The sequence below is a fragment of the Zootoca vivipara genome, chromosome 2 (genome assembly GCF_965207765.1).
Source record: "Zootoca vivipara chromosome 2, rZooViv2.hap1.1, whole genome shotgun sequence".
In the NCBI taxonomy this organism is placed as follows: Eukaryota; Metazoa; Chordata; class Lepidosauria; order Squamata; family Lacertidae; genus Zootoca; species Zootoca vivipara.
This window is the reverse complement of record NC_142584.1, coordinates 3,095,876-3,116,461: the sequence shown is the minus strand read 5'-3', so window position 1 is coordinate 3,116,461 and position 20,586 is coordinate 3,095,876. Positions and strand designations below refer to the sequence as shown.

General features: G+C 45.9%; 1 protein-coding gene across 4 annotated transcripts in view; it reads right to left on the bottom strand.

Annotated features, from left to right (window-relative positions):
- Window positions 1-654: 654 nt before the first annotated feature.
- OS9 (OS9 endoplasmic reticulum lectin) overlaps window positions 655-20,586 on the bottom strand; it is a 32,900-nt gene continuing 12,968 nt past the window's right edge. Inside the window, exons 6-15 of one of the 4 annotated variants that reach the window (XM_035102719.3) lie at window positions 19,629-19,830; window positions 19,033-19,143; window positions 17,972-18,093; window positions 14,647-14,689; window positions 12,327-12,415; window positions 11,793-12,035; window positions 10,724-10,946; window positions 9,085-9,252; window positions 4,409-4,521; window positions 655-2,242 (exon numbers count right to left, since the gene is read on the bottom strand). In XM_035102719.3, coding sequence (XP_034958610.1) covers window positions 2,105-2,242; window positions 4,409-4,521; window positions 9,085-9,252; window positions 10,724-10,946; window positions 11,793-12,035; window positions 12,327-12,415; window positions 14,647-14,689; window positions 17,972-18,093; window positions 19,033-19,143; window positions 19,629-19,830 — 1,452 coding nt within the window. In that variant the 3' untranslated portion in view covers window positions 655-2,104. The remainder of the gene's footprint in view (window positions 2,243-4,408; window positions 4,522-9,084; window positions 9,253-10,723; window positions 10,947-11,792; window positions 12,036-12,326; window positions 12,416-14,646; window positions 14,690-17,971; window positions 18,094-19,032; window positions 19,144-19,628; window positions 19,831-20,586) is intronic. The other 3 variants (XM_035102727.3, XM_035102731.3, XM_088662831.1) reach the window with 3 other exon arrangements.

Below are 20,586 nucleotides of genomic sequence, written 5' to 3'. Positions count from 1 at the left end.
GGTTTTTTAATATGTATTATGTGTTTTCATTTTGTATTTTTATGTTGTGAATGAATGAATGAATGAATGAATGTAAAAGCTGCTTGAAAACCCCACAGAGTTTGTTGACACAGAACTGAGCTTCTTTGTGTGAGAGACAGGAGGGCAGTGGCCTGCCATAAACAAGAAGTCCATCTAATTAATTACCCACCCTTCACCCGAAGATTTCAGGGCAGGTAACAGCATTAAAAACAGCATTACAAACCATTTAGAAACAACTTACAACCAACACAATAAAAATGGGAGTGGAAACTGTTGCTAAAACCAAAGATGATTTAATTTGTTTAAATGCTGTACCTAGGTATTTGGTTAAATTGGAAATTTAAAATTTCTGTCATCGTTGTTTTGCTTCTTTACTAATTGGCTGGTTATCAGGCCCACTTATTTATAAGATTTTGTCATTTTGGGATGTTGTTTTTTTGTTTATTTTTATTATGTTGTTCCAAGCATAGCCGGGGCAGATTGTGCCCAGCGCAGACCATTGCCTGGCTCAGGTACCTATTCCTAAATTCAGCCTTAAATTTATTTGCTTATTGAGACACTGCCCCTTTGCCATCAAGATCCTCAGTAAGGCACATTCACGGAAGATTTGCAAAAACAAGCTGAAAAAAGGTCTTCAGCGGGTTGCAAGACACATTTTATATCACATGTATTGGTTTGTGAAGGTAGAAAAAAGGTCACTCTAGTACATTAGGAATTCTGTATCCAGTGTCATTGCATTTGCATTCTCTCTCTCTCTCTCTCTCTCTCTCTCTCTCTCTCACACACACACACACACACACACACACACACACACACAGCAAAACATAGAATCTAGGATTCTGGGTTGATCTGGTTTATTGATAGGAAGAAAGAGAGCTGAATCATCCTGTATGTGCCAAGGCCAGGCAGGCAACCAGATTCTTCCAGCCTCTCTCCTTTCTTGGCCAGGGACTCCTCACCTCCAGTCACCCATCATGTAAGCGAAAAGCTTGTCTCGCTGCAAGAGATTTCAGCCAGGCTTGTGGCTTGAGACTTCACAGAAGTAACAGCCAGCCTTTGCCATAAGAAGCTGTGTTTCAGCACAGTTCACATACTCCCATGTCGAGGGCCTTAGTATATGTGAAACAATGCCGGCAGAGAGAACAGTTTGCAATATTCTCCCAACCAACCACTATTTTGCATTCTCTCCAGGCCAAGGCTGCAGACCTTGCACAATGGCTTGGTGCTATGCAAGTGAAAAATAGTAGAGGAACGACCTGTAAACGACAGAGCAGACTTGAACTTGCTTCATGCAAACCTTCCCTCCCCAACAGACTTCTGGGAAGAGGCCAAGACAGGACAGGGAAAGCGTGTCCTTTCCCTCGTCACCCTCCTCCAGGTTCAAGGCACACAGGTGAGAGGCAGCCATCTGCATAAGCCCAGGGGTTTGGGAAAGTGGGGTGGGTGGTGAATGAGTTCCAGCTCTCCACTCCATGTTGCGTTGAGCCAAAGGCCTGTTTCCACCCAGAGCTGCACACCCGAAAGCAGCATCAGGTCAAGAGACTCTTGGCTGCACAAAGCTCCCAATGAGTCAAGTGGGTGGCCTGGTTTTTGTTGCCCCTGGTGCCAAGCACAGCTGGCATGAGACTGTGAGGGTTAAAGCCAACAGCTTGGCATGGGAGGGCACCACAGATTTGGCACCAAGGCTGCCATGGCCGTGTGAGGCAGGTTATGGAAGCCTTTTAGGCTATGGTGGGGACATGCCTGAGGGTACTTGAGAGAGAGAGAGAGAGGGGGTGGGAAGGAGGGAGAGAAGGAGAGAGAGAGAGAGAGAGAGAGAGAGAGAGAGAGAGAGAGAGAGAGAGAGAGAGAGAGAGAGAGAGAGAGAACCTCATGAGATGGCAGTGAGTCCAACGAAGACAAGTTTGCACCTTATGGGCAAGAGAGGCCCCTCACACTTGCCAGCCACTTTGTAGGCAATTCTAATGGGATTCTGGTCACTACTGAAACACGCTGTTTTTCCTGGCGAGCAACTGAAACGGTGCCCAATAAGTCTTGCAGGGAGGAAAGCCACAGGTGACCAAGTTCCAATGCTTGTTGAGGTTCAGAAATCCAGTTCATCTGAATCAGCGCTGCCAGCAGCTGGCAATTCATCCTGCCTGCGCCCCCACACAAAACGGTAGTTGTCTTCCAGCTGACGCTGCCTCCGCTGCTCTTTGTGAGCTTCTTCTGTACCCTGGATCTAGGAGGGGAAGCAAAAGGCAATTAGAGCAGGGGAGAAGCACATCAACACATTTCGTGTATTGTGTATGTATATATATATATATATATCTTCCTATATACATAAAAATGAAACCAACATTGGAGGATTTGTAGTGCTGTTTCACAATATTGGATTTGCATGGAGTCAGGGTGCAGAAAAGTGGTGATTTAAAGTAGCAGAATCATGACTAAAGCTGGAAAGGAAATGGAGGTTTCAAACAACACTAGAAGTTTGAGGAAAGCAGGAAACAAACTGAAAGGGGGAAAAAGTGGTGATTCAAAAAGGAGCTGGGAATGGCTCTGATGTGTTAGCTTTTTGATGTTGGCAGAGAAGGGTACAACACAGAAGCTATTTCTTCTTGTTAAAACTGATTTGCCTTTAAAAAAGAACCTCAGTCTCTTTTCATCCTTGCTTTACTCAAACTTCTGCTACTGTTTGAGTACAGTGAGATGGGAGAAACACTGAAAGGGAAAAAATGACTGTTAAAAACTTCTCCCTCTTCCATTCTTCACTTGTCTCATGTGTGAAAGATAACTGATATTCCATACGACCTTCACATTATGTATTTCTCTCCTGCCACTATGTGTTGTCTTCAATAAGAAGTTCCAAATTCAATTTGGGAACTTAGCAATTATTTTATTAAAAAGCAATCACCCATATATGTGCAACAACCATCAACTGAAACCTCTCTAACTGAACAAGCTGATAGGATTGCTCTTAAGCCTCTATTTATTAACAAGATACAGTAACTTATCAACGCAAAATGTATGTGCACAAAGTAGCTGCACATTAGGAGAGAGGCGAAGGCAAGGGAATGGGGTGATCTGTGTGCAAGGAAGAGATGATAAAAGGTGCAGAGGAAAAAGGGGTGTGAAGGTAAAAATTGGCTTATAAAGGGGGTTACAAAAAGGGAGCGGGTAGGAGGCATGGGAAAGGGGTTCAAGATGAAAGCAGGGGTGTGAATGGGTCTGAAGAATAGGAGTGGGGGTGGTTTCTGTCCAAGGGAGTTGCACAGAATGGGGGGAGGTACAGACATGGGGGGGTTGAAGGTGAAAACAGAGGGGTAAAGTGGGGCTGAGGAGAAGAGAGAAATGGCTTCAGAAATAGGGTTGGGAAGGTGAAAAGCAAGCAGGGGCACAGCAGTGTGTGTGTGTGTGTGTGTGTAAAATATATACACATACAATCTATCATGTGAATGGTAGTTGACAAATTCTAGCTCCCACTGCCAACCCAAGATATTTTGGCAGGCTAGGTATAAAACCTAAATGGCACGCCCTCTCCCCCAACAGAAAAGGAATATAGGGAGTGCACTGTAGAGTCTGCCAGGAGGAAACACATCCCTGATTCCACCAGGAAGCTCTTCTGCCCATGCTTTGTTGAAATGAATGGGAAGTGCACTGCTCCATTCATTCCTGTGAACCATGCCTAAGAGATGTTCCTGGGAGATTCTGCTCTGTGGGTCTGGTTTAGAGTTTCCTACTCTGCTGCCATCTTTAAGGTTACTAAAAAAGCCACCCTACTTAAGTAATTACCATTTATTAGTCATGGTATAGCTACTTTCTGCAGGGGTTTTACCAGATGAATCTTGTGGTCCTGTCCAACTCTACAATTCTATGATTCTATGTGCAGAGCAGGGCCAGCCCACCCATGAGGTAAGGTGAGGCGACCGCCTCAGGCGGCAGCATCCACATTAGCAGAAGATCCAGCCTCCAAGGAATGCATCACCCACTGCTGCAGCACGCTCCTTGGGACCAGATCTGCCGCCTCTACAGTGGCCTCTTGGCAAATAGAAGGTGTTGCTGGTCTCTCCACGCCACCCCACCCCGGTTGTTCCCTTGTTTCCAGTGTAGATCTTTATTCCCCCCCCCCTTGTTTCTGATGCAGATCTTCACTCACCCCTTCTTCTCTGGCAGGGGTGGGGGGGTTTCATTTTGCAGTTTGTTTCAGGTGCCAAAATGTTTTGAGCCAGCCCTTGTCCCCACCAAAGACCACAACTATAGCCAGCCTCTCCACATCTTCCAGACCAGAGGACAGGACTTGTAAGCAGTTCTTCCTCTTCCTTATTCCATATTAAATATAAGCATGGTGTGATATGATCAACCTCTTTCTCCTCATTAAAACACTCCCTTCGTCTTGGGCCCTCACCAGAATATTGAAGAAGATGTCCTTGAGATTTTTGGTGTCCTCTTCTGACAGCCAATGGGTATCATCATCGTCGCCCAGGCCACCCGTGGTCACAATCTTGATTTCAATTTTACCTGCCAGCCACAAAGTTAGCCACATGTTAGTTGCCCTGCCCCCAGTCCTTAGTGGATCATATTTGAGGGAAATGGCACATGAAGATACAGGAGCATGGCAAGGAGGTCTAGCAGAAGGCATCTCTTAACTGGAGAAGCCACAGCAGGAGACTAGCCTGCCCTCAAACTGTAACCAACATGTGCGGCACCCACACAAAGATTAGCTTGGGTCCAAACTACATGCAACAGCTGCCAGTCCACACCTCTTCCCTGCATCGCCCAGTAACATTTTAGTTAAAGTGGAAGTGTACAGCAACACAGCTTAGCTCAGTATTTCCCCTGCCTTCTGCAAATGCCGGCCAATGAAGCATTGTTTACCTTTAGACAATGAGGACAACTGTGTCCCATCATGTGCAGTTGCTATGGCCAAGTGTTATTGGAGCAATGTGGGGAAGAGGCACAGCGAAAGGTCACAGGAAGTTTGGTCCCCAAGATTCTGTTTGGGGGAAAACAATACTGTGCTAGAGGAGCTGTTTTTAAGTCTCTCTTCTAGTTTTATAGAGCTAGTAGCTTGGGGGTTTAGCAAGAGTGTGTTCATGCACAGCCAGTTATAGTGGGTCTGGAAAGAACAGAACCAGACATTGCAGGTTGGCACATATAAGTTGCATGTTGCTTTCTCCTTCCTTTTAACAAAAGGGGAGTGGGTTCGGGTGCCAGAGAAACCTCTAATGTTGAAGACAAGAGCATGCCGCTCCCACATTATCACCCAGGAGTAAACTGCCCATAGGTCTTTTAATTGTAGAAAGGGTTCAGGAATGAGAGGGGTAAAGGTGATGCAGGTGCAGCAGAGATGGATGCTAATTTCCATGGTTACCATGGGACTGTGTGGGTGAACCTGCATGTTGACATTTGACTAACAAAATGCTTGGCTTGCCATCATTTAAAATCTCAAGAATAGGGAGCCACGAGGCCTTTAAGACAGTGGTACCTATGTCCCCACTGTGGAGGGATGTGCGGATCCAGAACTGGCCTCCACAGTTAACTACAGACACACTGTTAAGACCATATTCATGGAAGACAATCCTACTCGGCTATGAGTGATCGCCAAAGAAGTTTACAGGTAATTAATTCACTTCAGTCACAATTCACTGGGATTTCAAAAAGAACAAAAGTCAGGTGTTACATAAAGTCACTTGATGGCTGACTATCTTGACCAGGCACCCCAAACTGCGGTCCTCCAGATGTTTTGGCCTACAACTTCCATGATCCCTAGCTAACAGGACCAGTGGTCAGGGATGGTGGGAATTGTAGTCCAAAACATCTGGAGGGCTAAAGTTTGGGGATGCCTGATCTTGACTGTGAGCCCTAGAAGACCTGCTCCCTGACGTGTGGGCCTTTTCCCACATTGTCTGGGAGGGGAGGGCCTGACTGACTCCAGCTACAAATGCGGAGGCTGCTGAAGAGAATTTTGGGCTGGGGTAGGAGTTTGTGGAGGGGGTACTATCACTGTTGCTGATGCTAATTTTTTGTATTTTTATCTTCAGATCTTATTATGGTTATGTGGAAATTGTTCAGTTTGGTTGTGTGCTGCTTGATGTCTTTTATTTATTCTTTATTACTACTTTTGATGTATTTGTCCATGGAGTTTTCTTGGCAAAATACTGGAGTGGTTTGCCAGTTCCTTCTCCAGGTGGATCACATTTAGTCTAAACTCTCAGCTATGACCAGTCTGTCATAAAATTTAAAAATTTAAAAGATGATGCTGTCAAGGTGCTATACTCAATATGCCAGCAAGTATGGAAAACTCAGCAATGGCCAGAGGATTGGAGAAGATCAGTCTACATCCCAATCCCAAAGAAGGGCAGTGCCAAAGAATGCTCCAACTACCGCACAATTGCGCTCATTTCATATGCTAGCAAGGTTATGCTTAAAATTATACAAGGCAGGCTTAAGGGACCGAGAACTCCCAGAAGTGCAAGCTGGATTTTGAAGGGCAGAGGAACCAGAGACCAAATTGCAAACATGTGCTGGATTATGGAGAAAGCTAGAGAGTTCCAGAAAAACATCTACTTCTGCTTCATTGACTACGCAAAAGCATTTGACTGTGTTGACCACAGAAAACTATGGCAAACTATGGCAAGTTCTTAAAGAAATGGGAGTGCTTGATCATCTCATCTGTCTCCTGAGAAATCTCTATGTGGGACAAGAAGCTACATTTAGAACTGTTTGGTTCAAAATTGGGAAAGGACTACGACAAGGCTGTATATTGTCTCCCTGCTTATGTAACTTATATGCAGAATTCATCATGAGAAAGACTGGACTGGAAGAATCCCAAGCGGGAATTAAGATAGCCGGAAGAAAAATCAACAACTTCAGATATGCTGATGACACAACCTTGATGGCAGAAAGTGAGGAGGAATTAAAGAACCTTTTAATGAGGGTGAAAGAGGAGAGCGCAAAATATGGTCTGAAGCTCAACTTCAAAAAAACCAAGATCATGGCCCCTGGTCCCATCACCTCCTGGCAAATAGAAGGGGAAGAAATGGAGGCAGTGAGAGATTTTACTTTCTTGGGTTCCATGATCACTGCAGATGGTGACAGCAGTCACAAAATTAAAAGATGCCTGATTCTTGGGAGAAAAGCAATGACAAACCTAGACAGCATCTTAAAAAGCAGAGACATCACCTTGCCGACAAAGGTCCATAGAGTAAGCTATGGTTTTCCCAGTAGTGATGTATGGAAGTGAGAGCTGGACCATAAAGAAGGCTGATCGCCGAAGAACTGACGCTTTTGAATTATGGTGCTGGAGGAGACTCTTGAGAGTCCCATGGACTGCAAGAAGATCAAACGTATCCATTCTTAAAGAAATCAGCCCTGAGTGCTCACTGGAAGGACAGATCCTGAAGCTGAGGCTCCAATACTTTGGGCCAACTCATGAGAAGAGAAGACTCCCTGGAAAAGACCCTGATGTTGGGAAAGATTGAGGGCACTAGGAGAAGGGGACGACAGAGGACGAGATGGTTGGACAGTGTTCTCGAAGCTACAAACATGAGTTTGACCAAACTGCGAGAGGCAGTGCAAGACAGGAGTGCCTGGCGTGCTCTGGTCCATGGGGTCACGAAGAGTCGGACACGACTAAACGACTAAACAAGCAACAACTATTTTTGTTATGTTTGTAATTATGTGAATCTTTGCATGTTGTAAACTGTCTTGAGCATGGTTTTAACTACAGAAAGGTGGCATACAAACAAAAGGATGATGACAATACTATGCAGTAGAACCTAGTTCTTACAAATCCAACTTCCCATTTTCCTTTCTCCTTTAACACTCTGGTTTTGACAGATATTGGTGATTACACTTGAATTCCTCGCCGTCCCCTGTATCAAAGCACATCATAAATGGGATTCACATCAAACTTCTACCTTCATCCACTACAAGCCAGCTCTTTGTTTTCCCCTACTTTACAGCTGAAGGGTCTCATAATTAAAAGGTATAATCTTACAGGCAACTCCTGGTTTAGGCATGTCTGAAGGATGCATGATCGTGCACATGTGCAAACATCACAAAGATGTCAGGAAAAGGGCGAAAAGGGGGAGGAGCAGAATGGGGGGAGCGGGCTTACTGTACTTTAAAATCTTCAAGTCCTAGAAGTTCAAATCCTGGCCTCAGAAACCTTCTTGGGAGAAGAATTAAGCAGATAATGTACAGTTGGTACCTCAGTTTTTGAACAGCTTCGTTCACGAACAACTTGGAACCTGAACGCTGCAAAACCGGAAGTAGGTGTTCCAGTTTTCAAACTTTTTTCGGAAGCTGAACGTGCTCCGTTTTGAGTCCTGAGCTTCCATTTTTACTGTTGCACTGCTAATTTGTGTCCCCCTATTTTAATTCAAGCCTTCAATTTCCGATTGCAGTGTTCTGAGGTGATATTTGGAGCTTAAATTTGGTGCTTTTGTTTTTGCTATTTATTTTGATTTTTTTGTTTTTGAGGCTTTTTCGGTTAATTTGTTTTTGTGACTGTGTGGAAACCAGTTCAGCTACTGATTGATTGATTGATTGATTGATTGTGTGACTGCGGAAATGGATAAAAGCCCCCCATCCAAACAATGACTATCATCAGTGCAGGTAAGAAAAATGTAATTTTAATTTTTATCATCTACAATACTGTCTTATTTATTTTATAGTACAGTACATTGATTATTGCTTACAGTTTATGGATCAATGGTCTTGTTAGTAAAATTCATGTTAAATTGCTGTTTCAGGGTTTGTTTTTAAAAGGCTGGAACAGATTAATCTGTTTTGCATTACTTTCTATCGGAAAGCACACCCTGGTTTTGGAAAGCTTTGGTTTTAGAACAGACTTCCGGAACGAATTAAGTTTGAGAACCAAGGTACCATTGTACTGAGATTATCAGCTCAGGATCAGAATGGCCAATGGCTCCCTGTGGTTTGCAATTAAGAGAGCCCTCCAGTGACTTTGCATCCCTGACTGCTCTCCCTTAAATAACTCCCCCTAAACACAACCCCGCTCAGGCTAAAAAAGGCTCAAGGCCACCTCTGGCTGTCCAGGTTACATGGCTGTGTTACCTTCTGCCTTCAGGCCTTCCTTCTCCAACAGGTCCTTAACCACACTCTCTATGTGGCGCAGCTGTGGGTTGTCCCTGCTCATCTCTTGGACTCGCAGCAGCTTCTGCTGAGCGCTGCCTGGCTTTACTTTAGTGACCCTGACTTTCACGCGCCCGTCTGGGTCGCCATCTGAGACAGAAAAGGGGACAGAGGAGGGTCAGTAGGCCAATATTTGTGGAAGGAGGGGGAGAGAGAATGAGAGCACAAGCTGGAAGGGCCTACAAGCAAGGCTGGGGATAGTCTGCATTCAAAAGGAAAATTTCTGCCAATTGTACTTAAGGTGCTTTGACCACAATTTTTTCCTAAGGGTTTATTTTCAAACGCATTTGGAAATTTTTCGAAATGCAGAAGGTCCCTGGACTGCAGAGGAAAAGGAAGGCAGGAAGTCCCAGAAAGGTGTGGTGGTTCTATTGGGCTAAAAACTGAGCATCCTAAGTCCCTGAACAGCAAGTTTCTAACCTTTAAGGCAGCCCCCCCCCCAACCCTGGTGGCCCTCCAGACTCCCACCATGCCTGGTAGTGCTGGCTGGGAGCTAAATCTCTGCAGTGCACCCGGCTGGGGAAGGCTGCCTTGTGACTTGAAAGCATCTGGATAATGCCTGGTTGGAAATGTCACAGAAGAAAAAGGGGGAGAGCTAGGCAAGGTGGCCAAGGCTTCAGGCTTTCCCAGGGCTAGCAGGAACAAGCAACAGTATGAAAAGTAAGCAAAAACGACAATATGGGCTTAGCTAAAAAAACAAAACAGAAATGTACACATGGGTTAGAATGAAATGCGAGGGACTTTAAAAAAGGAAAGAGTTGGGAATATCTATGTTGCTGGACCCCCCTCCCCCACAGCAAATAACCAGTTCCATCCATTTGGAAACTGGCAAACGTTATTGGGAAGACTCCTCCCACCAATAGTTTTTTGTCTACAATGCATCATCCTACCTGCCCCCTCCCTCCCAGTCACTTACTGACCAGTGTGAAAGAAACGCACCTGGGAGAGCAGGTGAAGTCTTGTGTCTTTTTAAAATGTGCAGATAGTCACAAATGGAGAACAGCATTAGACAGGCCAGCTCTGGCAAATTTGAACAGGAAGCTTATAGAATAGCTTTGGCCAACCTGTGGCCCCTCCTGCTGCTTTGGAGCAAAACTCCCATCATCCCCAGCCAGATGGGCGCTGGAGTCCAAAACAGCTGGAGGGCACCAGGTGGGTAAAGCCTGTTCCAGGACTGGTGTATGAGCAGTTGTGTTACAAAAATGAAACTCTCCAGAGACCTCCCAGGCTGTCCCCTGCAGGAATTTTAAGAATGAGGCAAGGATAAGTGATGAAAGAGCCCTTCTAAGAAGTCTCACTCATTGGGCATTCAAAGGCTTATCCATACCTAGTTTCCGCTATGGTTTTCTTCATCACACAACAACTTGCTAGCCACCTGCTCCCAGATTATTTGCTAAACCCTTGACATCTTGCCCTGCTCTCTGAGCAGGTCCGCATGCGGATCACCCTCGATGTGATATTTATGACAAAGTGTCACCTCCTGTTGGTTGATCCAGAAACAGTCCTCAAATGTACTGGCACTGAAAAACATGAAGTCAACCTTATATATATGAGAACATACCAGTTGTTGGTTTGGCTACGTCTTCTTCAGCAGTATCTTCCCCATCTGCTGCTACCTCTTCTTCCTCCCCTGGCTGTGGCTCCTGCTCCTTATCTCCTTTATTCGAGTCTTTGCCAGGATCCAGCTTGTCAATAAGCTTGTTGAGGGTAGAAGCCAAAGACTTGGAGGCTTGCTTTCGATCAAACTCACCTTTCAGGCCTTCTGTTTCCAACTCATCCTCCACCTGCCAGTAAACAATCCAAGATCTATTTATTTATTGAGAAAGAGAGAGATCCAGTTGAGTAGCAGCCTGGCTCATTTCCTGCAGCTATGTGTAGAGCAGTTGCTCCCACACTTTCTTGGGCCACTGCTCCCCTGAATCCACTCATCCCCACTGCCCCCTTCCTACTAAAAGCAATATTCAGAGCATTGGCTTGCATGACCTACTACGGAAGGTAATTAACACAATAAAATTTGAAACAGCAACAATTAAATGCACATTTATTCAAAATCCAATCAGAACTATTTTAGTAATTAATTAAACAAAACAAATGAACTTGATCTAGTGATACCAGGTTTTCAAAGTCTAATAGTCATTTACACCTTCAGTCCCCCCTTGGCCTGCTAGGTAACCCCCCTGCCCCTCCAGGGGGCTGGACCACCCGCTTTGAGAACCACTGGTGTAGAGTTTGGATCTGCAAGACTCCGTTTTCAATCATGTTTCTAGTCCTTGTGATTGGAAGGCTCCACCAGGCAGCCATACTGACTACAAGTCTTGCTGCTGCATCATTCGGACACCACTTCCTCTGTTAGCCCCCTCCCCTCCTCACCATTGGTGCTGCCCGAAGAAAGTTCCTTCACCTTGCAGAAAGATTCCCTCTCCTTACTATTCATCATTCTTTTCCAATTTTGTGTCCCTCCCTCTCAGCTTTTTCTAAACCAAAAAAAGCATACAAAGTTATAGCCCTTTTCCCCACAAAGGCAGCAAAATGTATGCAAATACGAGGCGATTGGGGACAGAGAACATCCAGGGCCCACCAACAGTTTTCTCGGGTGGGTAGTGCAGAAAGGAAATTACAGCTATCCTCACCTCATCAATGATGTGATCAAACTCCTTTTCCATCTCAGATTTTACCTCCTCCTTCAGCTTGGCCATTTCAGACTTAGGCAGCAGGATGTCTTCCAGTTCCTTCTCAAACTTCCCCAGCAGGTCTTCCTCATCCTTCTCATCCTCCTGGGCCCCTTCTTCAGATGGCTCTGTCCCTAACGATGGCTCACTTTTGGGTGGAGTTTCTTGAGATGCTTCCTCTGATTCTCTCACCATCTCTTTGTCCTGGAGGGACAAAGGCGAGACTCAAATTGATCCAGCTGAGATGCCATTACAACATAAACATAACAAATAAAGAAGCAGCAGCAGCCTGGCTAATAATAACAAAGGGCTGGACAATCCCTGTCCAGTGGCCCCAGGAAGACCTCCCAATTGTTCTTCCCTAGCAAACACCTGGACCCTGGACCAGGAAGTTCCATATACTAGGCAGATAACAATTCCACATTGTATACCTAAAAGCAGCTTAGCAATAGCAGAGTAAATCTGGTGAGAAGCAAGTCTTCCACTACATCTTACCTTCCTGGCATTCTCCTTCAAGTCACGAATAAACTGCACCAGGTCGCCAGGATTCTTGATAACTTTGAAGTGGATTTTTCTCTTGAAATCTGAAAAGATCCGGGACAGCACATTTTTAAAAATTATAAATAAAATAATTTATATACCACCCTCTCAAAGTATCCAGTTGGCATACAGCAATATCAAAACATTTTTAAAGAAACCTTTAAAAGCATCTTACGTGGGGGTTTGGATCCAAGGGTTCAGTGTACAGTGGTGCCTCGCTTAACGAATGCCCTGCTTAACGAAATTTCCACTTAACGAAAGGATTTTTCGAGCGGAGGTTGCCTCGCTAGACGAATTCGTTTTATGAAAAATTCGTCTAGCGAATCGCGGTTTCCCATAGGAATGCATTGAAATTCAATTAATGCGTTCCTATGGGCAAAATTTTTTTTTTAACAAATTCAATGCATTCCTATGGGATTCGCTAGACGAATTTTTCGTTATAAGAAAAGACCCGTGGAACGAATTAAATTAGTCTAGCAAGGCACCACTGTAATGGCAAAAACACAGACTCAACCCCCTGGAAATGCAGCCCTAGCCTTCCAGTGCCGGAGCACTAAGCTGGGTTTTCCTGATGTAAAAAAAACCTTAGCTCTCCACCTTGCCTACCAGGCAAGGCATGCTCAGCATACTGGCTTTAGGATGCTTTTGTGAAATCTCATGAGTCCATCCAAGTTCCCATGAGATCTCATGGCGCTACCACCAGACTTCCAGAGCCTGCATGCTGAGAGGATCTTGGAGGTTCTTTTTGCACCAGGAAAATTTTGCATGCATTTAATTTGCACAATTTCAGCTGGCCAGCCTTCAACTGTGAAGGGTTGAAAATGCACATTGGATGTGCCTAAGATGCAAGCGGAATGTACAAAAGAATTAAAATGAGTTGCCTCTCAACAAAATTTTAAACAACTGCATAGTCCTCTTAACTTACAAAAGAAATGCATGGAAGTGACTGCTGGATCTCTGCTGGAAGAGTGTTCCACAGCATGGGACCAGTGACCTGGGGAAAACTATCAGCACTTCTCTGGATGATCTCAGTGATCCATCTGGATACGAGGGTTCACACGGTCCTTAGGGCATCCTGGACCCAACTTACTCAGGGCTTAGTATATCAACACAAGAGCCTTAAACCTGGCCCAGTAGCGTATGGGCAACCAGGAGAGATGTTTTAACAGAGGTGTCTCATGCTGTCAGCTGTCTGCCCCCATGTGCAGTTTGGTCACTGCATTCTGCACCAGCCAGAGCTTCCTGACCAGGTCTGAGGGCAGCCCCACATAAAGTGAGTTGTAGTAATCCATTCTTGAGGGTAACAATGCATGGACTACAGTGGCCAATGGGTCCTAATCCAGTTAAGGCCATAGCTGACAAAAGGCACTCCTAGCCACAGGGGTCACTTGGGTCTCGAATGATGGACATATCCAGGAGTACACCCAAGCTATGTACCTGCTCCTTGAGAGGGAGTGCAACTCTTCCCAGAAAGGGCAACTGGCCTATCTTCTGGATACAGGAATCACCCACCCACAAAGCCTCCATCTTTGCTGAATTCAAACTCAAGTTTATTGACCCCTGTCCAGTCCACCACTACCTTGAGGCTCTGTTCCAGGGCTTTCACAAACTCTGATTCTGATGGAGAACAGAGCTGCATGTCATCAGCATACTGATGGCACCGTGCTCCAAAGCTTCTCTTGCTCCAAATTACATGTATTAAATAGCACTGGATCCAGAACAGAGTCCTGCAGAACCCTGTAGTCTAAGGGCCAGGGAGTCCAAGTGCACGCCTCCCATGCTACTCTTTGGACTCAACTGTGCAGGTTGGCATGAAACCACTCTAGTGCAGTGCCTCCATCCCAGGAAGTTGATCAATGTTTTCAAAAGTTGCTGAGAGATTGAGTAAGAACAACAGGTCACAGTCCCTGCCCCTCCCTCTGTAAAGGCCATCCATTAAAATAACCAAGGCTGATTCAATCCCTAAGCCAGACCTAAATCCAGACTGAAGTAGCTCTATAGATAACCAGTGTCATCCAGGAGCACTTGCAGTTCCCACCCCTCTTTTTCTGAACACTAAACCATGTTAAAAAGAGGAAAGGATGCCTAAGGGGGGGAGGGGGAGGAATCAGCAGTTTCCAAAGAAACAGGCCATTAAAGAATGTCTGACTGCTTAACAGTCTTCTTGAAAGAACAGAAGGTGGGTTCAGAAAGTCCTGAATCCTTTGGTTCATGTGAATGTTCCTCAAAGAGGATTGTTTTCCAGAGCCATAGCACTTATGGTCCACACACTTACCTGCTAGGTGACTGTCTGCTGTCTTCATGATTGGCTCTTCCTCCTACAGAAAAAAGACAGAAGTTAAATGGTTTTGGGTGCTATGCATAGAAGCCACTCCTGTAGGGTTGCGAGGGAATAATTTCTGCCTGATACAGACTGTTGAGTTCAGCTACTTGTTTCGCCAAATGAATTCATTATTACCCGGACCCTGCATTCATCACTGGAGGTCCTTCTCTGTGTGCCTCGTGCATGAGAGGCCTGGAGGGTGGCAACATGAGAACAGACCTTTTCTGCAGTGGTTCCCCATTTGTGGAATACTCTCCCCAGGAGGTTCACCTGGCCACTTCATTGCATATCTTTACACACCAAGAGAAATTGTTTCTCTTCAACCAAGGTTTGGCTGATTAACATTCTATGCCTTTTTAATGTGTTTGGGGGGGGGTTATTGCTTTTTTTATTTATTATGTATTCCACCCACCCACCCCATTTTGTATTTTTATGTTGTCAACCGCCCTGGGATCTTTGGATGGTGGTACACAAATTTAATAAATATTTTTCGTCCGCAGATCTCAGGGTAGTTCACAACATAAAAATATAACAACAAAATAAATAATATAAGAAAAATATAACAACCAAATCTATATATATATATATAAATGGTGAAGGTGCATGTGTGTTATTCCCCACTTTTCTCCCACAAGCACTTACCCGATCGTCCTGAAATTTGGCCACAACCTCAGTCACATGTGAGCAGGTAATCATGCACTTACACTGACCAGCTGACACACCGAACACAGGTAAAAACCTGGATTTGTGGTCAAAAAATTGCGCCCTCCAGTGGACATTCAACGAACAACGGACAAACATACTCCCACAATCCTTCACTCCCCGGAGACCACGCCTCCAACAGAGAGCAAACCGCTCGGAGACCAAGCCGCTCCTCAGAGAACCAAGCCCGCCTCGGAGATCGCACATCTGAGACCAGGCCGCTCCCCACCCCAGGGACCCGCACCTGCCCAGGAGATCACATACCAGCGACCCCCTCCCCCCCAACCAAGTCCACTCCACACACCCCCACACCACGGATCCCGCCTCCCATCCCTCCCCCCCGAGCAAGCCCACTCCACACACCCCACCCCACGGATTGCACTTCCCGGGACCCACCCCCGCCCCAGAGATCACACCGATCCATCCCCACCCCGATAACCACCCCGCCACCACCGATAACGCCACCCCCACGGACCAGACTGCCTCCACAACAGGCCCAGCCCTCTCCAAACTACCTCCCGCGACCCCTCCCCCCTGAGCAACCCCACTCCACACACACACCCGCCGATCCCGCCGCCTCCCGGGACCCACCCCCGCCCCAGAGATCACACCGATCCATCCCCACGGACCAGGCCGCCTCCACAACAGCCCTAGCCCTCTCCAAACTAACTTCCACAACCCCCTCCCCCTGATCAAACCCACTCCACACCCCACAGACTTACACCCTCTCCACGCCTCTCCACAATCAAAGACCCATGACCCTCATGGACACTAACCCCCTCGGAATCCTGCCCCACTACAAACCCCCACTACAACCCTCTACCCCCAAGACCCTCCACCCACAATACCCTCCCCAACCAATACCAAGACCCCCCCCCGGACCGTCCCCTCTCCTCAACCCTCCCCTCCCCCACCAATACCAGGACCACCCAAGGACCCTCACATTTCCTCAACCCTCCCCTCCCACCCCCCAAATACCAGGATCACTCAGGGAACCACACCTCCCCTGGGTGGGGGTTACCAGGAAGAGAGAGTTGGGGGATTCACAGGGATAAGCCGATGGGGTGGGGAGGAACAAACTGAATAGATCATGGATCGGGACAGGGTGGGGGCAATCACAGGGATCAGCCACAGCAATGCGTGGCAGGGCCAGCTAGTAAATAAAATAATAAACACCATAACACCAACATCAATGGTGCATGAGCCAAAAATGAACAGATGCATCTATTTAATACAGCAGTGGGGAACTGTATTTGCCCAGTGGGCCAGATCACTAGCTCCCCCACCTCGCACAGGACAATTTTGACAGGCCGATCACCTGGTGTTAAAAGGACACTAGCTGATCTTTTTTGCCCACAGGTTGTTAGAGGACTTTGCAAAGCAATCCTCAAGACCTGACAAGCAGATACAGTGGTACCTCGACTTACGAATTTAATGCGTTCCAAATGCACATTCGTAAATCAAAAAAAATTGTAAGTCGAATCCCATAGGAATGCATTGGGAGAAAAAAATCGCAAGTCGAAGCAACCCTATCTAAAAATTCGTAAGTAGAAAAAAATCCTATCTAAACCACATCCAAGATGGCGGACGGAGCTCCGTTCGTAAGTAGAAACATTCGTAAGTAGAGGTACCACTGTAATTTATTGGGTCTTGTGATGTCCCTTGCAAAGCCCCAAATAGCTTTGTTAGAGATGTGTCATGTGAATTGTAGGGCAGTGGGCATGGCTTGGCTGAAGTGAGCTTGTGGGCCAGATGTGGAGATCTGGTGGCCTGGAGGTTCCCCATCCCTGATTTAGTAGATATGGAACATACGGCTGTGCTTGGATGCAACACTAAGACATTGACAGTGGTGAGACAACTTACAGGAACATAGGAATCTGCCTTCGACAGTGTCAGACCAGTGTCTGGCTGACTGACTGACTAACAGGGGCTTTCTAGATTCAGGTAGGTAGCCGTGTTGGTCTGACACAGTCGAAATAAACAAATAAAAGTGTCTCTAAGGTGGTACTGGACAATTTATTATTATTATTTCAAGGGGCTTTCTCCCAACCTTATCTGCCTCTCCCAACCTTATCTAGATATGCCGGGGACTGAGTCTGTGTGCAAAGCTGATGCTCCACCCTTCCCATAATTATCCTATGCAGAAGGTAATTCTTGTTTGTGCTTTTAAACGCACTTTGAAGATATTTTTAGCCAGAAAGGCCTCTTACAGTTAGTTGTGTTTATGCAGGCTTAAGACAATGAGCTGAGTTTCTTTCTCATTACTTGAATTTTATTGTCTCCCTGTTATGACTGATATGTTCTGAAGTCAGAATATAAATCTATAAAATAAAATAATTCACTGATAAGTCAAATCTTATAATTCTGAGGATACGTATAGTGCCTCAACAACATGCCTAAATAAAAAACAAAGAACTCCCACAATGGTGGTGTCAGAATCAAGAAAAAGGAAAATATACCGGCTTTGAGGGTAAGAATACATACATACATACATACATACATACATACATACATACATACGTTGAAAGTATTTGTCCAATACTGGTTATGATCAGGTGTGATGACAGGAGGTTACCTTGGTTTGGTCTGGCACCTGGGCACTCTTCTCATCTCCCCGCAGCGCTCTCTCCCAGAAATCAGAGTCATCAGCTGGGTCGCTTTCAGGAGGAGAAGCCGTTGGAACAGGCTCTGGGGTCACTGACCAAACAGGCAAAACAAAGTTTTTAAGTGGGAGCAAAGTCATTTGGGTTTACCAAGAGCATTTCTACAATTACACTCAGGATAGAGAATACTCTGCACCACACAAATGCAGAATTCAGCACGTTGAGAATACAGTTCCTTTTTTACAGGTTTCTAGCTTCCAAACCTGCAAGAACAGGTACTGCCCACTAAAGATGTGAAGGTCCTGTTTCACCCCGAACCTTACCCCCCACTAATGAAAAAGTGGATTACAATATATTTTCTTTTACAATGATGAGCAAAAAGTTTAAGACAATCTGCTTATATATTTACTTTTCTAAAATGATTTCTAAGCTTGTGTAACTGGAAGACCTTTATGTAAAATTTTATACAATATCAGATCATTACAATTCCTGAACACTGAAGCCAACCAAGTCCTGAGTTGTACACTGAGAGCACAACTCTCAAATACGAGAAAAATATGCATTTCTGCCTCTTGTAGGGCACTGCCATTGTCACAGGAGAAGAAAGGCAGGTTCAATGCCTTCTTTCCAATAGCTTGCCCATCCGACAGAATAGCACCAATAGACACCTGAAACTGCAGAGTGCCCCTAAGGATGAAGGTACATTGTGTAAGGGTCCTTGCACATTATCCCAACACAAAAATCAGAACCAGTATGTTTTTTGGCACTGAAGGCCATACAGAGGACCCTCGGGTTACGTTACCTGGGGTAACGTAACTTTCAGGTTGCGAACGTGTGCATGCACACATGCACAGAAGTGGCACCTCTAGATGCGGACTTTTCAGGGTACATACGGGCCTCATATCTGGAGGGTCTACTGTATTTACTGACTTTTTAAAATGGTGACTTGCCTCAGGTTCCATGTGATCACCCCACCCCACAGCTAGATTTCAGTAACATCCTTGCAGAACTGTCTTGCCAGCTAGTTCCCTACCATTGCCATCTGAATCCTGAACGGCAGAGTTGGGGTCTCGCTCATTCCACAGTCGTGTGTCTAGAGTCTTCAGCTCTTCAGAGATCTCCTCCACTTTGCGCTTTGTGTCAGCTGCAAAAATTTACACAATATACATTAGATGCGCAAACACACACCCCAGTATGTCCAGGTAAGAAACAGGTCATCATCATAGCTTCCAATGCAACAAGACAATACAATATGTGATAAAGTAATCCAGTGCTTTTCAGGCTAAGTGGAATTTGAATCCAAGCCAGCACAGTCTTCACTATACCACACTGTCGTCCGTCCCCCCCATGCCTATTCTCTCAGCAACAGAGAAGGCAAACGAGGAAAGGACTTTATTCTGTTTCTGCTTTGAGGCTGTAATGCACACAATGAGTACTTTACACACCATTCAATCTCCCTGAAAGAAGGGACTTACGCTTCAAATGCACTTAAGATACTTCTGTCCCACTGCTGTATCCTGCCTTGCAAGGGCTAAGTTCTAAAAAGGTCACCAGATCAAAGCGAATCGCCCTGGCCAAGAGGGCACTGAAGGGGCCTCCACCTCCTCCCTGACCATTTGTACTACTTACACACTTGGGCCTTGACATATTCCACATATTCTGCAGGGCTCAGGGCCGGGTGACAGCGGATGGTCTGAGGGGTGGCAGTGGACGGTGGCCGCAGAAATGGGTGGTGGCAGATGCGGGTGGTGTGGATGGTCAACACGTAGGAGCAGGACTGGGGCTCATCCACACGGGCAATGTAGTCACCTGACCCTTCCTCACACAGAAACTGCGATTTAGATATAGAAAAATATAGAAAGTTGTTGTATACTGACTCAGATTATAGGGTCCATCTAGCCTAGCACTTTGTGTTCTCCTCCTCTGGCGACCAGCAGCTCTGCAGGGCCTCAGGCACCAAACTTTCCCTGCCCTGCTCCTGGAGAGCCTTTAAAGATGGATGTGGCCAAGATTTTGCCTGGGACTCCTGCACCCACTGCACATGCTCCACCCACTGAGCTACGGCCCTTACCCCCAGGATAGCTTTCCATGAGTTGCCAGCAGTGGGGCCAGAAGAGAGGCTAATCTCATTTTGAAAGGCGCATGCATGGAATCCAGGTATCTCTGGCAGGATGAAGGGGGGAGGTCACATTGGTTCAAGAGAACATGGGGACCCCGAGTCCCTCCAGATGTGGTTGGACTCCCATCAGCCGCAGCTAGCATAGCCAATGGTCAGGAGTGATGGGAGTTGCAACTAGCAAGATCTGTAGTGGCACAGGTCCTGCATCCCTGGGTTGAAGGGTCAGCCCAAGTTCAAACAGCAGCAGGGTAAATTATGAGACAATGTCCCTCCATTTCCTTCTGTTTCACAATGTGCACTTCCTAACACTTCCTCGGTGGCTACATAAAAGAAGCTGTGAGCCTAATCTATTTACTTATTGATTATATCTATTTGATACCTCTTATGATTACAAATAAACCTCAAAGCAGTTTACCAAGATATAAAGAAAACATGCAATAAAATTATTCCAATAAAAAAGTACATTGT